Genomic DNA, 18,546 nt, shown 5'->3' with positions numbered 1-18,546 from the left:
ATAGAAAAAGTGAAACCCCCGTCAATCCAATCAAAAAATATGGGTATTTTTTTTAAAAAAAATCAAGTTCCGGGTCTGGCCCGAGTCACAAAATTAAATTAGTTTCGAGTACCCGATTAAATTTATTTTTATATATAATAATACTACATATTTAATTATTAATAATTCTATATATTAAATTAAACTAATAAAATTTAAAAAAAAAACTCCCGCAAAAAAACCATTTTTAAATTCTATGTTTGTATGTTGGAGTATGTAATTCGAACATTTAAATTTGTGTATATTTTTTAATTAATAATTTGAAAATAATACAAAAAACTGGGCACCCGAGTACCTGCAACATCCGAGTCGAGATGCGGGCCGACTAATCAACTACCCAAAGACCTGGGTACCCGAAAACCCAGATACCCAGATTTGAACACCCCTAGGTAGAGGTGTTCACTATTCAATTTTAACCAAATTAACCAACCGAATCGAATTAGTTCAATTAATTCAGTCGGCCACAGAATTAGTTCAGTCAGGGAACAATTAATTTTTTCAATATTCAGTTAACGGTTAATTCTGTTAATTAACCAAACAAACTGAAATTAGTAAATATTATATATATTATAAACCTATTTTAAGCTCAAAATAGAATAGTGAACACCTCTATATTGTTTAGCTATGTATTTATTTATATATGCACTGCATTTTATCTATATTTTTAATTTTCTGACTGCCGGAGGTCTTCCACGGAAGCTACTCTCAACCTGGCGTTGGGAGCAGCCTACTACCCTACCTCCCCCTTACCCCATACATATGGGAATTGGGTTTTGTTGTTGTTGTTGTTGTATTTTAAGCTCAAACCCATAAAAATTAATACCCGATTATTTCTTAATCACACTAAATTCATTAAATTATCAATATCTAATTAATTTGTAACTCAAATAAAAAATTACATATATTATATTTAAATTAATCTAATTATAAAAAATATTAAAAAAATTCAGTTAATTCAGTTAACCTGCCAAAATAACCGAACTTTGTTCAATTCAATTAATATTTTCAAAGAAATGTTCGGTTTGATTAACGGTTAAAGAAAAAAAAAGTTCGGTTAATGGTAATTTGATTAAATTGGTGGCCAAATTAACTGTTTGAACATCCCTATCCGTAGGAGCCACCCCTGACCTAAACTTTTTTGTATAAAAAAAATAAAGTGAAATGATTAATTACTAAAGAATGTATATTATATATATTTATAGAATTAAATATTTGATTATAAGAAACCTATACTACAAATATTTATAAAATCAAATACTTAAGTATCAAGAAACCTATTTTATAAAAAAATTTCATGTAAAAAATAAAATTATCAGTAAATTTTTAATTATTAAAATGGGTAAAATTATTTAGATAAATATTTGTGCAAAATTTGGGAAACTTTCAACTTTCAAGTTTGTGTGGGTGCAAAAGCTTAAGCACGCCAATCTGTAAAATTGCATGTTCAAGTAAAAAAACAGAAAGAAAAAGGCGCAAGATTGTTTGTGCATGAAGCGAGAGAGAGAGAGTTTTTCTTAAAACCCCAAAGCCCATGTTATATCTTTTAATAGCCCATGGTACATTATTTGAGAACTTAAGGTATGTGAGTGCATTGAAGTTATGCACAAATGCTATCACAACAGCTCGTATAAAATGTTATCACAACAACTCATATAAAATGCACCGAAGTGCCACATAGAATATACTGAATGACCACATATATATCCCGAAGGGCCACGTAGAGTTGTCCCGAAGGACATCGTAGAACCTTTGACTCTTGGCATGTCAATTATACCCTCAGCTCTCATATCACATAACACAAGCTTTACCATTTATCACAATTCTCATATCACATAGGCATATAATCTTATAGTTTCTTATCATATAGTTCATCTAACACTCTCATATGGTCATTTAGATCATTATCTTATAACACATATCACATAGGTTCATATTATATATCATGTAATGCAAACAAGGCATATTTACACAATACAAATCATAATCATGCTTATACCCATGAAATCATGAAAGCAAAACATGAGAATTAAACTCATCACAAGTCTAATTTCCATATAATCATATGTCATAGTAATATGCACTCACCTTAGCCTCACTTAGTCCAATCAACTCCTATAACTCTTTATCTCTCTCTCGATCGATCTTAACTCTTCGACTGCTCCGAAACTTTCTTATGTTTGATATCTACATAAATATAAATTCAATTTGAATATCAGAATTCTAAACATTATAAATCGATCATCAATAACCTAAGCTAAAAGAGGTACTTAATTCACATTTTCACTTTGAGTAGTATCGGTACCCAAGGTACAATACCAATACTTCCTTTATTGTGGTATCGATAATGTGCTTTAGTATCGATACCATTTTTCGATTCTGGAGTTCCATTTCTAAAATGGTATCGATACTTGCATAATGGCATCGATACTTGCATAATGGTCTCGGTACCCTTGGTATCGATACTACCCCTTCGATATCAATACTCCTTGAATAATTTATCAACTTTTGGCTTATGGTATCGATACTGTTCAACCAGTATCAATACCTATACCCCAAATATCACTCATTTTCTCTTTAAAGTATCGATATTGTTTATACAGTACCGATACCCCTAGCCCAGATATAACTAATTTAACCTGAAAATTTATCCAAACATTGCTAACTTTCTCATCTAACACTTCTTTAAAGCTTTTAAACCCATCTATACTCTTCCAAACCAACTTATTTCACTTTAGTACTTCTAAACATCTAAATTCTCAATAGCTTACTTGGAATCAGAAATCATACCAAATTTTAACTTTTTTATAAAACCTTTCTAACCATACAAATCTCTTATTCTAACTGTGACAAGTCAAATTTAATCTCAAACTTCGATTACTAACTCTTTCTCACATTTTCACTTAGAAACCTCTTATATTCAATCCTCCATAACTTACAATTATTTTAGTTTCTATATCTCTTTAAGTTTTCATAATATTTCCTAATGCTTCAACAATCAAAAACCATTCATGAATTTAAAGAAATCACCAGCTGAAAACAAAACTCACCTTAGCTATGTAACTCATGGGGTAGAAGAAAGAAATGATGAAGAGATCTCTAGAATCTTGATTTTTCCTTCCTCTCTTCCATGTGGTTATATAAAACAACCATAATGGGATTTTTAATTATCTTCTGGTATAATGAACAATATGCCCTTCCAACTACCTTTCTTTACTAATCAATCCTACACAAACAAATTTCCAGATAAACCCCTGAACTTTCTAATTTTTATAAATTAGACACAAAGTTTCAAAATCTTACAATTTAGTCACTAACCTGGTTTTTGGGATGTTACAAATCTCTCCCCTTAAGAAAATTCGTCCGCAAATTTTCACTACACAAAAAATGGGGGTACTGATTACGCATATCATCATCACATTCCCACGTTGCTTCCTCTACTTTATGATTTCTCCATAACACCTTGACTAACGGAATCATTTTATTTTTTTAACTGCTTTACTTCTTGTGCCAAGATTTTCACCGATTCTTCCTCATAGGTCAGGTCAGGTTGAACTTCTATCTCTTCCAGTGCAACGATATGGGAGGGGTCAGATCTATAGCTCCGAAGCATAGAAACATTGGAAAACATTATGAATCTTCTCCATTTCTGGTGGCAAGGCTAATTGATATGCTACTGGTCCTACTCTTTTAACAATCTCATATGGCCTAATGAATCTAGGACTCAGATTCCCTTTTCAACCAAACTATAACACTTTCTTCCAAGTAGATACCTTCAAGAAAACTTTATATCCCACATCGAACTCAATTTCTTTTCTTTTAAGATCAGCATATGACTTCTGTCTGTCGGAGGCCACTTTAAGATTCTGCTGAATCATTTGAACTTTCTCCTCTACTTCCTTGATAAATTCAGGATCAAGAACTTCCCGATCCTTGAGCTCGTACCAATTCAATGGCTTATGACATTTTCTTGTGTAAAGCCTCATAGGGAGCCATCTTAATGCTTAACTAGTAATTGTTGTTATAAACAAATTCAGCAAGTGGAAAATACTTCTCCCAAGATCCTTTGAACTCAATTACACAAGATAATAACATTTCTTTTAGTGGATAGTTCGCTCGGACTGTCCATCCGTCTGAGGATGAAAATATGTACTAAAGTTCAGTCGAGTCCCTAATGCTCCATGTAAAGTTTTCCAAAATCGAGATCTATATCGAGGATATCGGTCAGAAATGATCGAAACAGGCACACTATGTAGTTGAATTATCTCTCTAATGTACAACTCAGTATACTTATCCATAGAGAAATCAGCTCGTACAGGAATGAAATGTGCTGACTTAGTCAATCGATCCACTATCACCCAAATCAAATCTCTTTTATTCGTAGTCAGAGGTAGTCCTGTCACAAAATCCATTGTCACATTCTCCCATTTCCATTGAGGAATGGAGATTGGTTGTAATAATCATGACAGAACCTGATGCTCAGCTTTGACTTGCTGATAAGTTAAATATTTAGACACAAATTCTGTGATACTTCTTTTCATTCCCGGCCACCAATACTTGACTCTTGAGATCCATATACATCTTGTTTCCACCAGGGTACATCGTCAATGGATTATAGTGAGCTTCTGTCAACAAATCATTCTTCAATTCTTCATCATCTGAAATCACCAGTCTCCCTCGATAGTATAAATTCCCATCAGACTTAACCTCAAAATCTTTATTTTCTTCTCTCTTTAATTGATCTATTCTTCTTAAAAACTTTTTATCTTTACCCTGCACTTCTTTGATTCGATCCAACAATATTGGCCTAAGTTTTAATTTTGCACATAATGCACCATCTTCCACCAATGACAACCTTGCATCTAAAACTCGTAAAGCTAAGAACGTTTTTCGACTTAGAGCATCAACTACCACATTTGCTTTTCCAGGACGGAAATCAATAATTACATCATAATCCTTAAGAAGCTCGATCCACCTTCATTATCACAGATTTAACTCTTTTTTAGTCATTAAATTCTTCAAGTTTTTATGATCTGTATAAATATAGCAACATTCACCATATAAGGAGTGACGCCATATCTTGAGAGCGAACACTACTGCAACCATCTCCAAATCATGTGTAAGATAATTCTTTTTATGCGATTTCAATTGTCTGGAGGCATAAGCCACTACCTTCTCTTCTTGCATCAGTATATCCCAAACCATTATAGGATGTGTCACTGTAAATCACAAAGTTCTTGCCAAATTCATGTTGGACCAACACTGGAGCTTCTGTCAAAATTCTTTTTAATGCTTCAAAACTCTTTTGACATTCAGAGGTCCATACAAATTGTACATTTTGCCTCATCAATCTTGTCAAAGGAAAAGCTATCATCAAAAAGTTCTTAACGAACTTTCGATAATAACCTGCAAGACCCAAGAAACTCCGTACTTCAGATACATTCATTGGAATTTCCCAATTTAAAATAGCTTTGATCTTTTGAGGATCAACTCGAATCCCCTCTGCAAAAATCACATGCCCAAGAAATGCCACCTCATTTAACCAAAACTCACATTTAGACAGCTTGGAATATAACTTCTTATCTCGTAAAGTTTGCATAACTATCCTGAGATGTGCATCATGCTCTTCATTGGACTTTGAATATACCAAAATATCATCAATAAAGACAACCATAAACTTATCTAGATAGGGCTAAAATACTATATTCATTAAATCCATAAATGCATCAGGTGCATCAGTCAACCCAAATGACATAATTATAAACTCGTAATGACCATATCTCGTTTTGAAAGTTGTCTTTGAAATGTATCTTTTTTGAATCTTCAACTGATGATACCTATAACGCAAATCGATCTTAAAAAATACTGAAGCTCCCTTTAACTAATCAAACAAGTCATTAATTATTGGTAAGGGATACTTGTTCTTGATAGTCTTCTTTTTGAACTGTCTACAATCAATGCAGAGACGCATTGAACCATCTTTCTTCTTTACAAACAACACTAGAGCTCCCTAAGGTGACACACTTGGTCTGATAAATCCCTTATCTAACAATTCTTGCAACTGAATCTTTAACTCATTCAATTCTTTTGGAGCCATTCGATAAGGTACCATTGTAATCGGTGCAGTTCTAGGCATTACCTTAATCTGAAATTCAACTTCTCTATCTGGAGGTTATCCCGGCAATTCCGCTGCAAAAACATTTGAAAACTCTCTGACCGTCAGGATATCATCTATTCCACTTTCCTTAACCCGAGTATCAATCACGCTAGTGATAAAACCTTGACATCCTTGTAAAAATAGCTTCTTTGCTGCCATTACTAATATTACATTTGCTAACAGATTAAACCTTTCACTAAACACTATAACTTCGAATCCTTTTGGACTTATCAATGTTACCTTCTTCAATCTACAGTCAACATTGACATGATAATGATACAGTCAATCTATTCCCAAAATCACTTTAAATTCCTCAAAGGGTAATTCCATCAGATTAGCAGGGAATTCAATTCCTTGAATCCTTATGGGACACCCACGACACACCTGATTTACCAGAGCACTATGCCCTAATGGGTTTGTCTTTATCACATCACTACTTGTTGTTTCTAATTGAATTCTCAACTCATTCACCAATTTGCTACTGACATACGAATAAGTGGAACCCGAATCAATTAATACTAAAATAGACTTTTTCAGTAACTTAAAAATACCAGCAATAATCTCTGGATCATCGCGATATTCATTGGTCTTTATGTTGTATACCCAAGCAGTTGAACGTACTTCCTGTTGAGTAGAGGATTCAGGCTGATTTCTTCATATACCTCTTCCTCTCTGAGATACTGAAGCAGATCGCTCCGATTGTACAGGCCCTCCCACCATCAATGGACAATCCCGGATAAAATGTCTGGTGTCCCCACATCGAAAACAAGCTCCAGAGACTACCTGACATACTCTGAAATGATTCTTTCCACAATGTTGACACTGTCTGGCTTGACACTGATTAGATCTCTCAGTTCCAGCCCCTACAGATTGAGTTTGTTTGGCTCTCATCAGATTTGATCCTCTAGCAGAGGATGCAGTTGACTCAGATCTTGTGTGAGATCAAAACCCTAAATATATACCCCTCTTAGATGTTACTGAACTCGATGAAGCACCAGTTCTTTTAGATGTCTGAGTTTTTTACTCTCCAAACTTTTCATTTTGAGATCTCTCAAGAGCTTTAGCACGGTTGACTACCTCTTGGAACGAGGACATATTTAAGACAATTAACATTTCTTTCAATCAGGGGCGCAAGCTCTCAACCAACCATTCACATATATCTTTTTCAGTTGGAATAAGCTCGGTAGCAAAACGACTTAACTTCTTAAACTCACACTCATATTCATATACGGTGCGATTCAACTGCTTCAAGCTCATAAACTCTTACTTCATTTGCCTTATAAACTAATCTCCTATATACTTGTGCTTGAATTCTTCCAAAAACAATGATCATGTCACTTGGTCACTTGTCATTCACATGGTGACATTCGTCCACCATAATCTAGCTTACCCACGAAATAATGAAACTACTCCATCTAGCTTCTCTACCTCAGAACAGTGAAGTTCATCTAACATTATCTTTACATCATTCAACCAGAGGTCTTCCGTAAAAGGACCTTCCTATGCTTCACCTTTAAATTCAGGAGCTCCTAGTCCTTTCAATTCATTCACTATATTCATCCTGATGGTTGAAGGACCAGGAGGTTGAAAACGCATCAGGATAACGTATAACATCGTAAAGAAAGCTCCTAGATCTTGTACAGGCACTCCCTTAGGTGATTGTTCTTCACCTTGCATGGCCAGAGCAGTTGAATTGCTACTTCCCTCTTGTCTATCATCTCCCCCTTCACTTCGGGAGCTCTCATGGTCAGACATCTAACAAGATATAACCAATGTATTCTATTAGCAAGACATCATAATCATTACCTATAAGATCAGAAATCTTCATTATTTTGTTGGCATGTAAACTTTTTAAAACGCTTTTGACGTCGGTTTATACCTAGAATCGGCTAAACCTTAGCTCTGATATAATTAAATGTAACACCCCAACTCGTACCGACCTAGATACGAATCTGAGGTGTCACATTAACTTTTCAAAATGTTAATCTTACAAAATAGTTGAAAATTTAACCCTTCATTTAAATAAAATAGTAATTTCTTTATATAAACACAAGCAAAAAGATTTACAAAACCGTTCAGAGCATACTTAATTCAAGCCTTTGATTACATACCAACAAAATAACATTTAACAAAAGTACCTACTGCTTAAATTAATTATGATATGATCTTCAACTGATCGATGATGTCTTGTCCGCTTGTCCGAACTTGAATCTCCTTGTTTCTTTGAGCCTACGTGTAAAACATTCACACGCGAAGTCACATACTTAGTGAGGCATATATATATATAACGAAATAATAATAATGCATGTATTCACATATTTTCATCATGTATAAGAATTATCATTTATCAAATAAACAAAATACACATTATCATGCATTTAATCAATAATAACATATCATGTTATGCAATATTGATTCATGTTATATCTTTTAATAGCCCATGGTACATTGCTGAGAACTTAAGGTATGTGAGTGCATTGAGGTTGTGTACAAATGCTGTCACCACATCTCGTTTAAAATGTATCGAAGTACCGCGTAGAAATGCACCGAAGTGCCACATAAAATGTCCTGAAGGACCATATATATGTCTCGAATGACCACGTAGAGTTATCCCAAAGGACCACTTAGAACCCTCGACTCTTGGCATGCTAATTATACCCTCAGCTCTCATATCACATAACATGGTCTTTACCATTTATCACAATTCTTATGACTTATATCACATAGTCATATAATCTCATAGCTTCTTATCACATAGTTCATCTAACACTTTCATATGGTCACTTAGATCATTATCTTATAACACATATCACATAGGTTTATATCATATATCATGTAATGCAAACAAGACATATTTACACAATACAAATCATAATCATGCTTATACTCATGAAATCATGAAAGAAAAACATGAGAAACAGACTCATCGCAAGTCTATTTTCCATATAGTCATATGTCATAGTAATATGCACTCACCTTAGCCTCACTTAGTCCAATCAACTCCTATAACTCTTTATCTCTCTCTCGATCGATCTTAACTATTTGACTGTTCCAGAACTTGCTTATGTTTGATATATACATAAATGTAAATTCGATGCGAATATCAGAATTCTAAACATTATAAATCGATCATCAACAACCTAAGCTAAAAGAGGTACTTAATTCACATTTTCACTTTGAGTAGTATCAGTATCCAAGGTACAGTACCGATACTTCCTTTAATGTGGTATCGATATTGTGCTTCAATATCGATACCCTTTCCCGGTTCTAAAATTCCATTTTTAAAATAGTATTGATACTACCCCTTCGGTATCGGTACTCCTTGAACAATTTATCAACTTTTGGCTTATGGTATCAATACTGTTCAATCAATATCGATACTCATACCCCAAATATCACTCATTTTCTCTTTGAAGTATCGATACTATTCATACAGTACCGATACCCCTAGCCCAGATATAACTCATTTAACCCGAAAATTTATCCAAACTTTGCTAACTTTCTCATTTAACACTTCTTTAAAGCTTTTAAACTCATTTATACTCTTACAAACCAACTTATTTCACTTTAGTACTTCTAAACATCTAAATTCTCAATAGCTTACTTGGAATCAGAAATCATACCAAATTTATCCAAACTTTGCTAACTTTCTCATCTAACACTTCTTTAAAGCTTTTAAACTCATTTATACTCTTACAAACCAACTTATTTCACTTTAGTACTTCTAAACATCTAAATTCTCAATAGCTTACTTGGAATCAGAAATCATACCAAAATTTATATAAAAAAAATCCAGGTATTTTTAAAAATAATTCAAGTTCTGGGTCGGGTACCCGACTCGACATTTCTAAGGTCGGACCCGGGTCACAAAATTAAATTAGTTTCGAGTACCCAATTATATTTATTTTTATATATAATAATATTACATATTTAATTATTAATAATTCTATATATTAAATTAAACTAATAAAATTTTAAAAAAAACTCCCACAAAAAAACCATTTTTAAATTTTATGTTTGTATGTTGGAGTATGTAATTCGAACATTTAAATTTACGTATATTTTTTAATTAATAATTTGAAAATGATAAAAAAATTAGGTACCCGAGTACCTGCAACATCCGAGTCGAGACACGGGCTGACCAATCAACTACCCGAAGACCCGGGTACCCGAAAACCCATATACCCAGATTTGAACACCCTTAGGTAGAGGTGTTCACTATTCAGCTTTAACCGAATTAACCAACCGAATCGAATTAATTCAGTTAATTCGGTCGGTCACAGAATTAGTTCAGTCGGGGAACAATTAATTTTTTCAATATTCAGTTAACGGTTAATTCGGTTAATTAACCGAACTAACTGAAATTATTAAATATTATATTTATTATATATAATATAAACCTATTTTAAGCTCAAACCCATCAAAAATTAATACCCAATTACTCTTTAATCACACTAGATTCATTAAATTATCAATATCTAATTAATTTGTAACTCAAATAAAAAAGTACATATATTATATTTAAATTAATCTAATTATAAAAAAATATTAAAAAATTTCAGTTAATTCAGTTAACCTACCAAAATAACCGAACTTTGTTCAATTCGGTTAATATTTTTAAAGAAAGGTTCGGTTCGATTAACGGTTAAAGAAAAAAGTTCGATTAGTTCGGTTAATGATAATTTGATTCGATTAGTGGCCAAATTAATCGTTTGAACATCCCTATCCATAGGAGCCACCCTGACATAGACTTTTTTGTATAAAAAATAAAGTGAAATGATTAATTACTAAAGAATGTATATTTTATATATTTATAGAATTAAATATTTGATTATAAGAAACCTATACTACAAATATTTATAAAATCAAATACTTAACTATAACCTATTCTATAAAAAAATTCATGCAAATAAATAAAATTATCAGTTAATTTTTAATTATTAAAATGGGTAAAATTATTTAGATAAAAATTTGTGCAAAATTAGGGAAACTTTCAAGTTTTAAGTTTGTGTGGGGGTGCAAAAGCTTAAGCAAGCCAAGCTGTAAAATTACATGTTCAAGTAAAAAACAGAAAGAAAAAGGCGCAAGATTGTTTGTGCATGAAGCGAGAGAGAGAGAGTTTTTCTTAAAACCCCAAAGACTAAAACAGTACGAAGTTGTCGTTTTATTACTCAAGGAAAGTGCCGTGTTCGCATCACGTCTTCTTTACATGCTGTCATGATATCTTCTCTTTCTCTTGTCTCTTTGCTCACATCGGAAACTTTGAATTAAGATCAAATTAGTTCTTTCTCTGTCTCCCATGTTTTGTTTTTGCAAGTTCAATAAAGGGGATTTCTTTTCTTTTTACAGTGGATTGACTTTGAATTTGTGAATTTGGAGTTGGTTTAAAGGTTGAAGAAAAGGGTACGAAAAAAGTCGGGGTTTTTGGGATTTTACAGTTGCATGATTTGAAAGTTAGTGAATTTGGAGTTTGCTGATAGATTCAAGAAAAGGGTATCAAAAAGTGAAGAAACTTATTCAAAAGATCAAAGCTAACAAGTAGAAGCGGCAAGTAAGAATTGATTCCAAAACCCCTTTTTATATCTTTTGTTTTCTTTTTCTAATTTTCTGGTAATGATTCTCACCTTTGTAGAAATTTCCACAGAGAAACAAAAATGGCGACTCTTGTGGAGCCATCAAATGGGGTGAAGCCAAGGGGGAAGCATTACTATTCAATGTGGCAAACCCTTTTCGAGATTGACACGAAATATGTTCCAATCATGCCTATAGGGAGAGGAGCATACGGCATCGTTTGCTCCCCCATCAACAGGGAAACCAACGAGAAAGTGGCCATAAAGAAGATCCACAATGTGTTTGAGAACCGTGTCGATGCTTTGAGAACTTTGAGGGAACTGAAACTTCTCAGACATATCCTACACGAGAACGTGATTGCTTTGAAATATGTAATGATGCCTACTCACAGAACCAGTTTCAATGATGTTTATTTGGTTTATGAGCTAATGGACACCGATTTGCATCAGATTATCAAGTCCCATCAGCCTCTTTCCAATGATCACTACAAGTATTTCATTTTCCAGGTACTGCCAAATATATTATCTTTGTTGGTAATTTCGGTGTTTTTAAACATTCACCAATTCTAGATGGTAATTTTGGATTTAGATGCACATTAAGTATCTGTGAGTTTCATTTTACAATTTTGTTGTTTGATATCCCCTTTGTAGGGACTTTAGACTGTAATTAAATGTTTAGTTAGTGTTAATAGCTTGTCCTTGGATAGTTAATTTCTGTGCATCCTTTAGCTTTGGGGCATTGATGATTTTCGTGCTCATCTGGTCCCATTTTGCATTTAGTTCAGCTGAAAAAGAAAGGCTATGAGTTGTGGAAGTATGATCCTAGGAGTACATAGAAAAGCTTTAGAAAGAAATTTGAGCATATTCCCATGTCATATATGTACCCAGTAGCTAACACGATGCCGAGTCCAAATGACATAGAAGGTGAATGATTCAGTTCTGGTTTGTTGAGAATCATAAAGGCCAGACTAGTATGCAGTGTTACATCCTCCCTTACAGCATTTTTCCTGGTTGTCGACATAATTGCTTCATTAAAAATAATTATCTTCTCGACTGTCTAGTGTAGACTGTAAGTAATGACAGTAAATATCCACTGTTTTCCTCTGCTCTAGAAGGTTTGGAACGGTATTAATTTGAGTACTTTATCTGTTTCTAACCTTTAAGTAGATGTTTTAGTTACTACGAGGGCTGAAGTACCTGCACTCGGCGAACATCCTTCATCGAGACTTGAAGCCTGGGAACCTCCTTGTCAATGCTAACTGTGACCTAAAGATATGTGATTTTGGGCTGGCACGAACCAGTAGAGGCAATGAACAATTCATGACGGAGTATGTTGTCACCCGCTGGTACCGGGCTCCGGAGCTCCTACTCTGTTGTGATAATTACAGCACCTTCATTGATGTTTGGTCGGTCGGGTGCATCTTTGCCGAGATTCTTGGTCGGAAACCCATCTTCCCTGGGACAGAATGCCTCAACCAGCTTAAGCTAATTATCAATGTCCTTGGAAGCCAGCAAGAGGCTGATCTTGCATTTATCGATAACCCGAAAGCCAGAAGGTATATCAAGTCACTTCCTTACTCTAGGAGAACCCATTTTTCTCACCTATACCCTCAAGCCGATCCATTAGCCATAGATTTGTTGCAAAGGATGCTAGTTTTCGATCCATCTAAGAGAATTACCGTCACAGAAGCACTCCTACATCCCTATATGTCGGGGTTATATGAGCCAAGGTCCAATCCACCTGCACAAGTACCGATCGACCTCAACGTAGATGAGAACATGGGAGAACAAATGATTAGAGAGATGGTGTGGATTGAGATGCTTCACTACCACCCTGAGATTGCATATGCAAATGCTTAGATGTTGATTTGCTTTTAGAACCAGCATTATTGTTTGACCTAGAAGAACACTATTGAGAGTTATAATGCCCTGGGTTTTTTGTTTACCTTTGACACTTGTTTTTTAGTTTGGGTTCTTTGTGGCAGACTCTGGCAGTGTAATTTGTAGATATTTATGGTATTATCTTCAATCCAAGGGACTTAGCATAGAAAACAATGGAGAATACAATAAAAATTAAATTGCCTGTTATGTATAACCTTCTATGTTATTTTAACATAATTACATTTCCTATAGTTGCAATTTTATTTTTGTATCCCAATATTCCCATTAAATTTTCAAAACAGAATTGTCTTTCACTGTAAAGAAAATGCATCTCAATTGAGAAATTAGCTTAGTAAGAAATATTGATAGAATACAAAAGAAAGTCACTAATTCTTTGTGTTTAAGATATATGGACTCGTGGTACTGAATCACCAAAAGTTACCAAAGGAGCACTTTCCATCATGGAAATAGTGAATCTCAAGTTATCCCTTACAATAATTACCCTCCCTGTGACTTGAGATACGCCACACATAAATGAGTGCCAATCTTCACATATTATTATATTCCTCATAAACCTAACGAGGCAATCAGCATTTATACCGAGTAGCCCAAATGCCAGAGCTAGTTTCTCGCTATGAATGATTAGTATCCGTCTCTTTTCTTCATCATTCACATCATAAGCGACAGAATTCATGTTTGGTTCGTACCCGATAGCTTTTAACCGATTTCGAAGATGCTCAAGCACCTGCTTCATCTCACCAGACCTTGGGTGGGTCATGTCCCTGGCAAAGAACTCCTCAATGACACCCTTCTTCCCTTCCATCCAACTACATCCAGGATTTTTTCTGAGACCTTCCTCTCTCATCAGTTTCTTCACCATTGAAACATCATTCCATCGCTATATGTTAGAGAGCAAGATGTAGTTTCCAATTGCATTAGGTTCCAGCTCAAATAAATGGTTTGCAGCAAATTGGGCGATGTCCGGATTACAATAAGTGCGGCATGATCCAAGCAATGCCCCCCAAACACCCCCATTAGGCTCAATTGGCATAGATTCTACAAGTTTAAGTGCGTCTTCCAGGAGTCCAGCTCAACCAAGAAGATCCACCATGCAAGCATAATGATCAACTCCAGGAGAAATTTGAAATTTCTCCTCCATGGATGCAAAAATTTGGCGACCTTGCTCTACCATTCCTGAATGGCTACGTGCTGTAAGCACCGCAATAAATGTAACTCTGTTAGGTTTGAACCCATATTCACCATTTCACGAAACAATTCCAATGCCGCATATGCACAACCATGCATAGCAAACCCTGAAATCATCGAACTATACGAATACACATTCCTTTCTTCCATTGCCTCAAAAAACTTATATGCATCCTCAACATTTCCACACTTCGAATACATATCAATCAAAGCCGACCCCACCACAACACAACGAGTAGGATCAGTCCCCAAATTTTCAACAATATCCCGAATCCATTTTGAGTACTTTGCAGCACCAAGTTGTGCACAAGCAGATATAACTCCAACCAATGTAACCTCATCTGTTTTCACTCCTTCGTTTTGCATTCTCTCAAACAACTCCAATGCCACTCTAGGGTTAGCATTCTGAGCATATCCTGTGACCATAGCAGTCCATGCCACCATATTCTTCAGAGGCAACTGATCAAACAACTCCCCTGCAGATTCCATATCCTTCGCATATGCAACAATTAACTCTGTCCAAGAAATCAAATCTCTTTCATGCAATTTCATCAAACACCTTCCTCCCACACTCTAAAATTCCTAATTTAACATGCATTTCAATCAAGCTATTTTTGACATATAAATCATAATCGAAACCACCAATCAAGATGGTCTGAGTATGGATTTGCCTGCCCAACTTCACATCAAGAACCGTACTGTAAGTCTTAAAAAGAGCCGAAAATGTGAAAGAAACGGGCAAAGTATTCTCCTTTCTCATACTAGTATACACAAAAACCGATTCCCTAACAAGCCCTTGTAAACAATATCCACGAATAAGAGCAGTCCAAAGAAATGGGTTTGGATACTTAACCTGATTAAAAACAAGCTTAGCATAACTATCCACGGGGATTTCTATTTTGATGAGGCTTCGTACGAGTTTGGTGATAATATAGCAGCACTGTTCAAGGCCTTTACGAAGAATACGTGCATGGATTTGATGCTGCTGGTATTTTAAGAACTGTATCGGGATAAAATTTATGGGTATTGTAGTGAATTTGCGGGAGAGATGTACCATTACAAAATCCAAAATACTCAAACCCAAGTTCCCAGCTCAACTCAAACGGTATCGTGAAGTACGAACCAAACAAAGGGGTGAAAAGAAAGGAGTAGAGTAGGCATCAAACAAGGAAGAAATCTGCTGGGATTTGGGTTTCTTTTTCTATAGGTAACTATTTCGATAGTCACTAATTTTTTTATATATAATCATCGGTATTCGATATATTAATCGATTATTTTGGATCAGGTACTACATAGGTAAGGACGATTCTCTCAGCGCAGTTTGTTCGATTTACAATCGCCGTGATTTAAACTTATGACCTTACTTAAGAGATTTAATGTCTCATCTCACTAATCCTAAAAACTCTTTATTTACTTTTATCCATTGATTAAAACATTCAGTGGTTATGCGTTGAGGATACTATTTGTGGTGTTTGATTTGGTTTCAGAATTTATTCAAGTGACCAAGTCAGAGAGGTTAGAAATGACTTCATCAGAATAATTGTTTTGAACGATTAAATTGATAACTATCTTAAAGTTGCGTGACAGCTGATCTGAAGCAGTTTACCCGATTAACTTTTGTTATCTTAGACTATTATTATGATCTTATGTATTATTGTTTAGGCTTAATACAAAAATAAGTATATAAAGAAGGTCTCGAAAAACGTTTTAATGTCTAAAAATTTTTTCGTTAAAAATAGGTATTTAAAGTTTTATCCGTTACATTTTTAAGTGTCTATTGTTAAAAAACCGTTAAGCAAGACGTATCACGTCCAATTTTTAAAAAAAATATAGAAGTGAAATGTGTCGCTTAACGATAGACACTTAAAAATACAATAGAGGAAACTTTATGCACCTATTTTTAGTGAAAAAAAAATTTAGGCACTAAAAGTTAATCTTAAGTGTAATTTAGACACTTATTTTTATATTAAGCCTATTGTTTAACCATTAATAACTTTTTATCAAAAAAATGTTTTTATTTATTTTAACATATATATATATTTTAAAATAACCGGCATTCATTTAAGAAAAAATAGAGTCAGCATGTACAATAGCTTTAATCCAGTTCGGAATTACAGAATTAAAATAGAGGTATGGTTGACGTTGCGGCGTAATTTGCGAGAGCATGTGTTGCACCGTTGGCCTCTCGCCTGATAAACCGAGCTGAGATGTGAGGATGAGCATCCAATAGCTTTCGAGCTTCAAGAAGGTAGAACCGGAGAGCAGATCGGTCGTTGGCTGGATTTTGAAGTTGTTGCACTACATTCATTGAACCGCTTTCAATCACGGTAGATGAAAGCTCTAGTTCCACCGCTAGTTGTAGGGTTGTTCATTCGGTTAATTCGGTGGCCAACCGAACTGAATTACCATTAATCGAATTAATCGATTTTTTTTTCTTTTAACCGTTAATCGAACCGAATTTTTTTTGAAAATATTAACCAAACCGAATAAATTTCGGTTAATTCAATTAATTTTCGAATTAACCAAAAAATTTTAAAATTTTCTAATTTATATAAAAATTAAATATTTTTTAATTCAAAAAAACAGTTTCTAATTAATTTAAATAATATATAATTATAAAATAAAAAATTTTATATAAATTTTTTAATTAATTAATATTGATTTAGATTTAAAAGTTATTAGATCTTAAATTATTAATAGGGTTTTAAATGGTTTGAGCTGAGCCCATATGTTATATATAATATTTTTAATTTAAAAAAACAGTTTACAATTAATTTAAATAATATAAAATTATAAAATAAAAATTTTATATAAATTTTTTAATTAATTAATATTGATTTAGGTTTAAAATTTATTGGATCTTAAATTATTAATTGAGTTTTAAATGGTCTGGACTGAGCCTATATGTTATATATAATATATTTAATATTTAATTTCGGTTAATTCGGTTAATTAACCGATTTCAAACCGAATTAACCGTTAATCGAATTTTAAAAATTTTCTTAACCGTTAACCGACCGAACTAATTCGGTACTGACCGAATTTTCGAACTAATTTGGTTCGGCCTGTTAACCGAATTAGTTCGAAAATTTGAACACCCTAGCTAGCTGAATTCCCCGAATAAGTGCCAAGCTTCAATGATTCCGGCTGTGCGTATCTCCAAGACTGGGATAGTTTGACCCGCCATAACTAAATTAGCACCGTCACGGACAATAACTCCTACAGCTGTGGACACATGAGGACAAGGACATGCCCCATCAATCTTGAATGTACCCACGGGATGATGTAGCCATAGCAGAGGAGAAAGCCGATTGAAGAGCATTTACCGTAACGGTCAGTTTCCAACCTGGTAACATTTGTCCTTCATGGAAAAAAAAATTCTGACGATGCCATATCTTCCAGATCAGTACAAAAAGTGCAATGAATCGATGAACAGTCAAGTTGAGCATCATATTCTCTAACCATGCACCAAGAGATGAGAAGCTCATAATATCTGACGCTCGGATGAATCCTGCCACTGCCAAGATTGGAGAGATCATCAAGCAATCCCGCAAAGCATAGAAAACTGTTTCCCCTGGAGAACCACATAAGGAACATTGAACTCCAATAGCACCGACGTGTTCGAGACTCATGAGCAGCACGCCATCCAAACATACAAACCTGAGGAAGCGTATGTAATCTCGAAAGAAATAGCCA

At 34.3% G+C, this 18,546-nt stretch overlaps 1 protein-coding gene and 1 pseudogene across 2 annotated transcripts; one reads left to right on the top strand and one right to left on the bottom strand.

The window, feature by feature from the left end:
• The first annotated feature begins 11,427 nt into the window (after positions 1–11,427).
• LOC120216362 (mitogen-activated protein kinase 7-like) lies at positions 11,428–13,855 on the top strand. Of its 2 annotated transcripts, none has more exons than XM_039213805.1 (3): positions 11,428–11,744; positions 11,826–12,270; positions 12,940–13,855. In XM_039213805.1, the coding sequence occupies exons 2-3, from the start codon at positions 11,848–11,850 to the stop codon at positions 13,621–13,623; spliced, it is 1,107 nt and encodes a 368-aa protein (XP_039069736.1). In that variant the 5' UTR covers positions 11,428–11,744; positions 11,826–11,847; the 3' UTR covers positions 13,624–13,855. The 2 variants fall into 2 exon arrangements, with proteins under 2 accessions (XP_039069736.1, XP_039069737.1); XM_039213806.1 differs by having other exon boundaries at positions 11,429–11,744; positions 11,838–12,270.
• Positions 13,856–14,072: 217 nt separating this feature from the next.
• LOC120216282 lies at positions 14,073–15,907 on the bottom strand (annotated as a pseudogene).
• Positions 15,908–18,546: the final 2,639 nt, after the last annotated feature.

The sequence above is a fragment of the Hibiscus syriacus genome, unplaced genomic scaffold (genome assembly GCF_006381635.1).
Source record: "Hibiscus syriacus cultivar Baekdansim isolate YM2019G1 unplaced genomic scaffold, ASM638163v2 tig00110160_pilon, whole genome shotgun sequence".
NCBI lineage: Eukaryota > Viridiplantae > Streptophyta > Magnoliopsida > Malvales > Malvaceae > Hibiscus > Hibiscus syriacus.
The sequence above is the reverse complement of the archived record's forward strand: the minus strand, read 5'-3'. Positions and strand labels throughout refer to the sequence as shown.

What these genes read in the sequence shown, in the direction of transcription:
- LOC120216362 (XM_039213805.1), top strand. Translation starts at nt 11,848, where the DNA reads ATGGCGACTCTTGTGGAGCCATCAAATGGGGTGAAGCCAAGGGGGAAG. An exon ending in ACAAGTATTTCATTTTCCAG is followed by an intron (nt 12,271 to 12,939) that starts GTACTGCCAAAT and finishes TAGATGTTTTAG; the next exon opens with TTACTACGAGGGCTGAAGTA.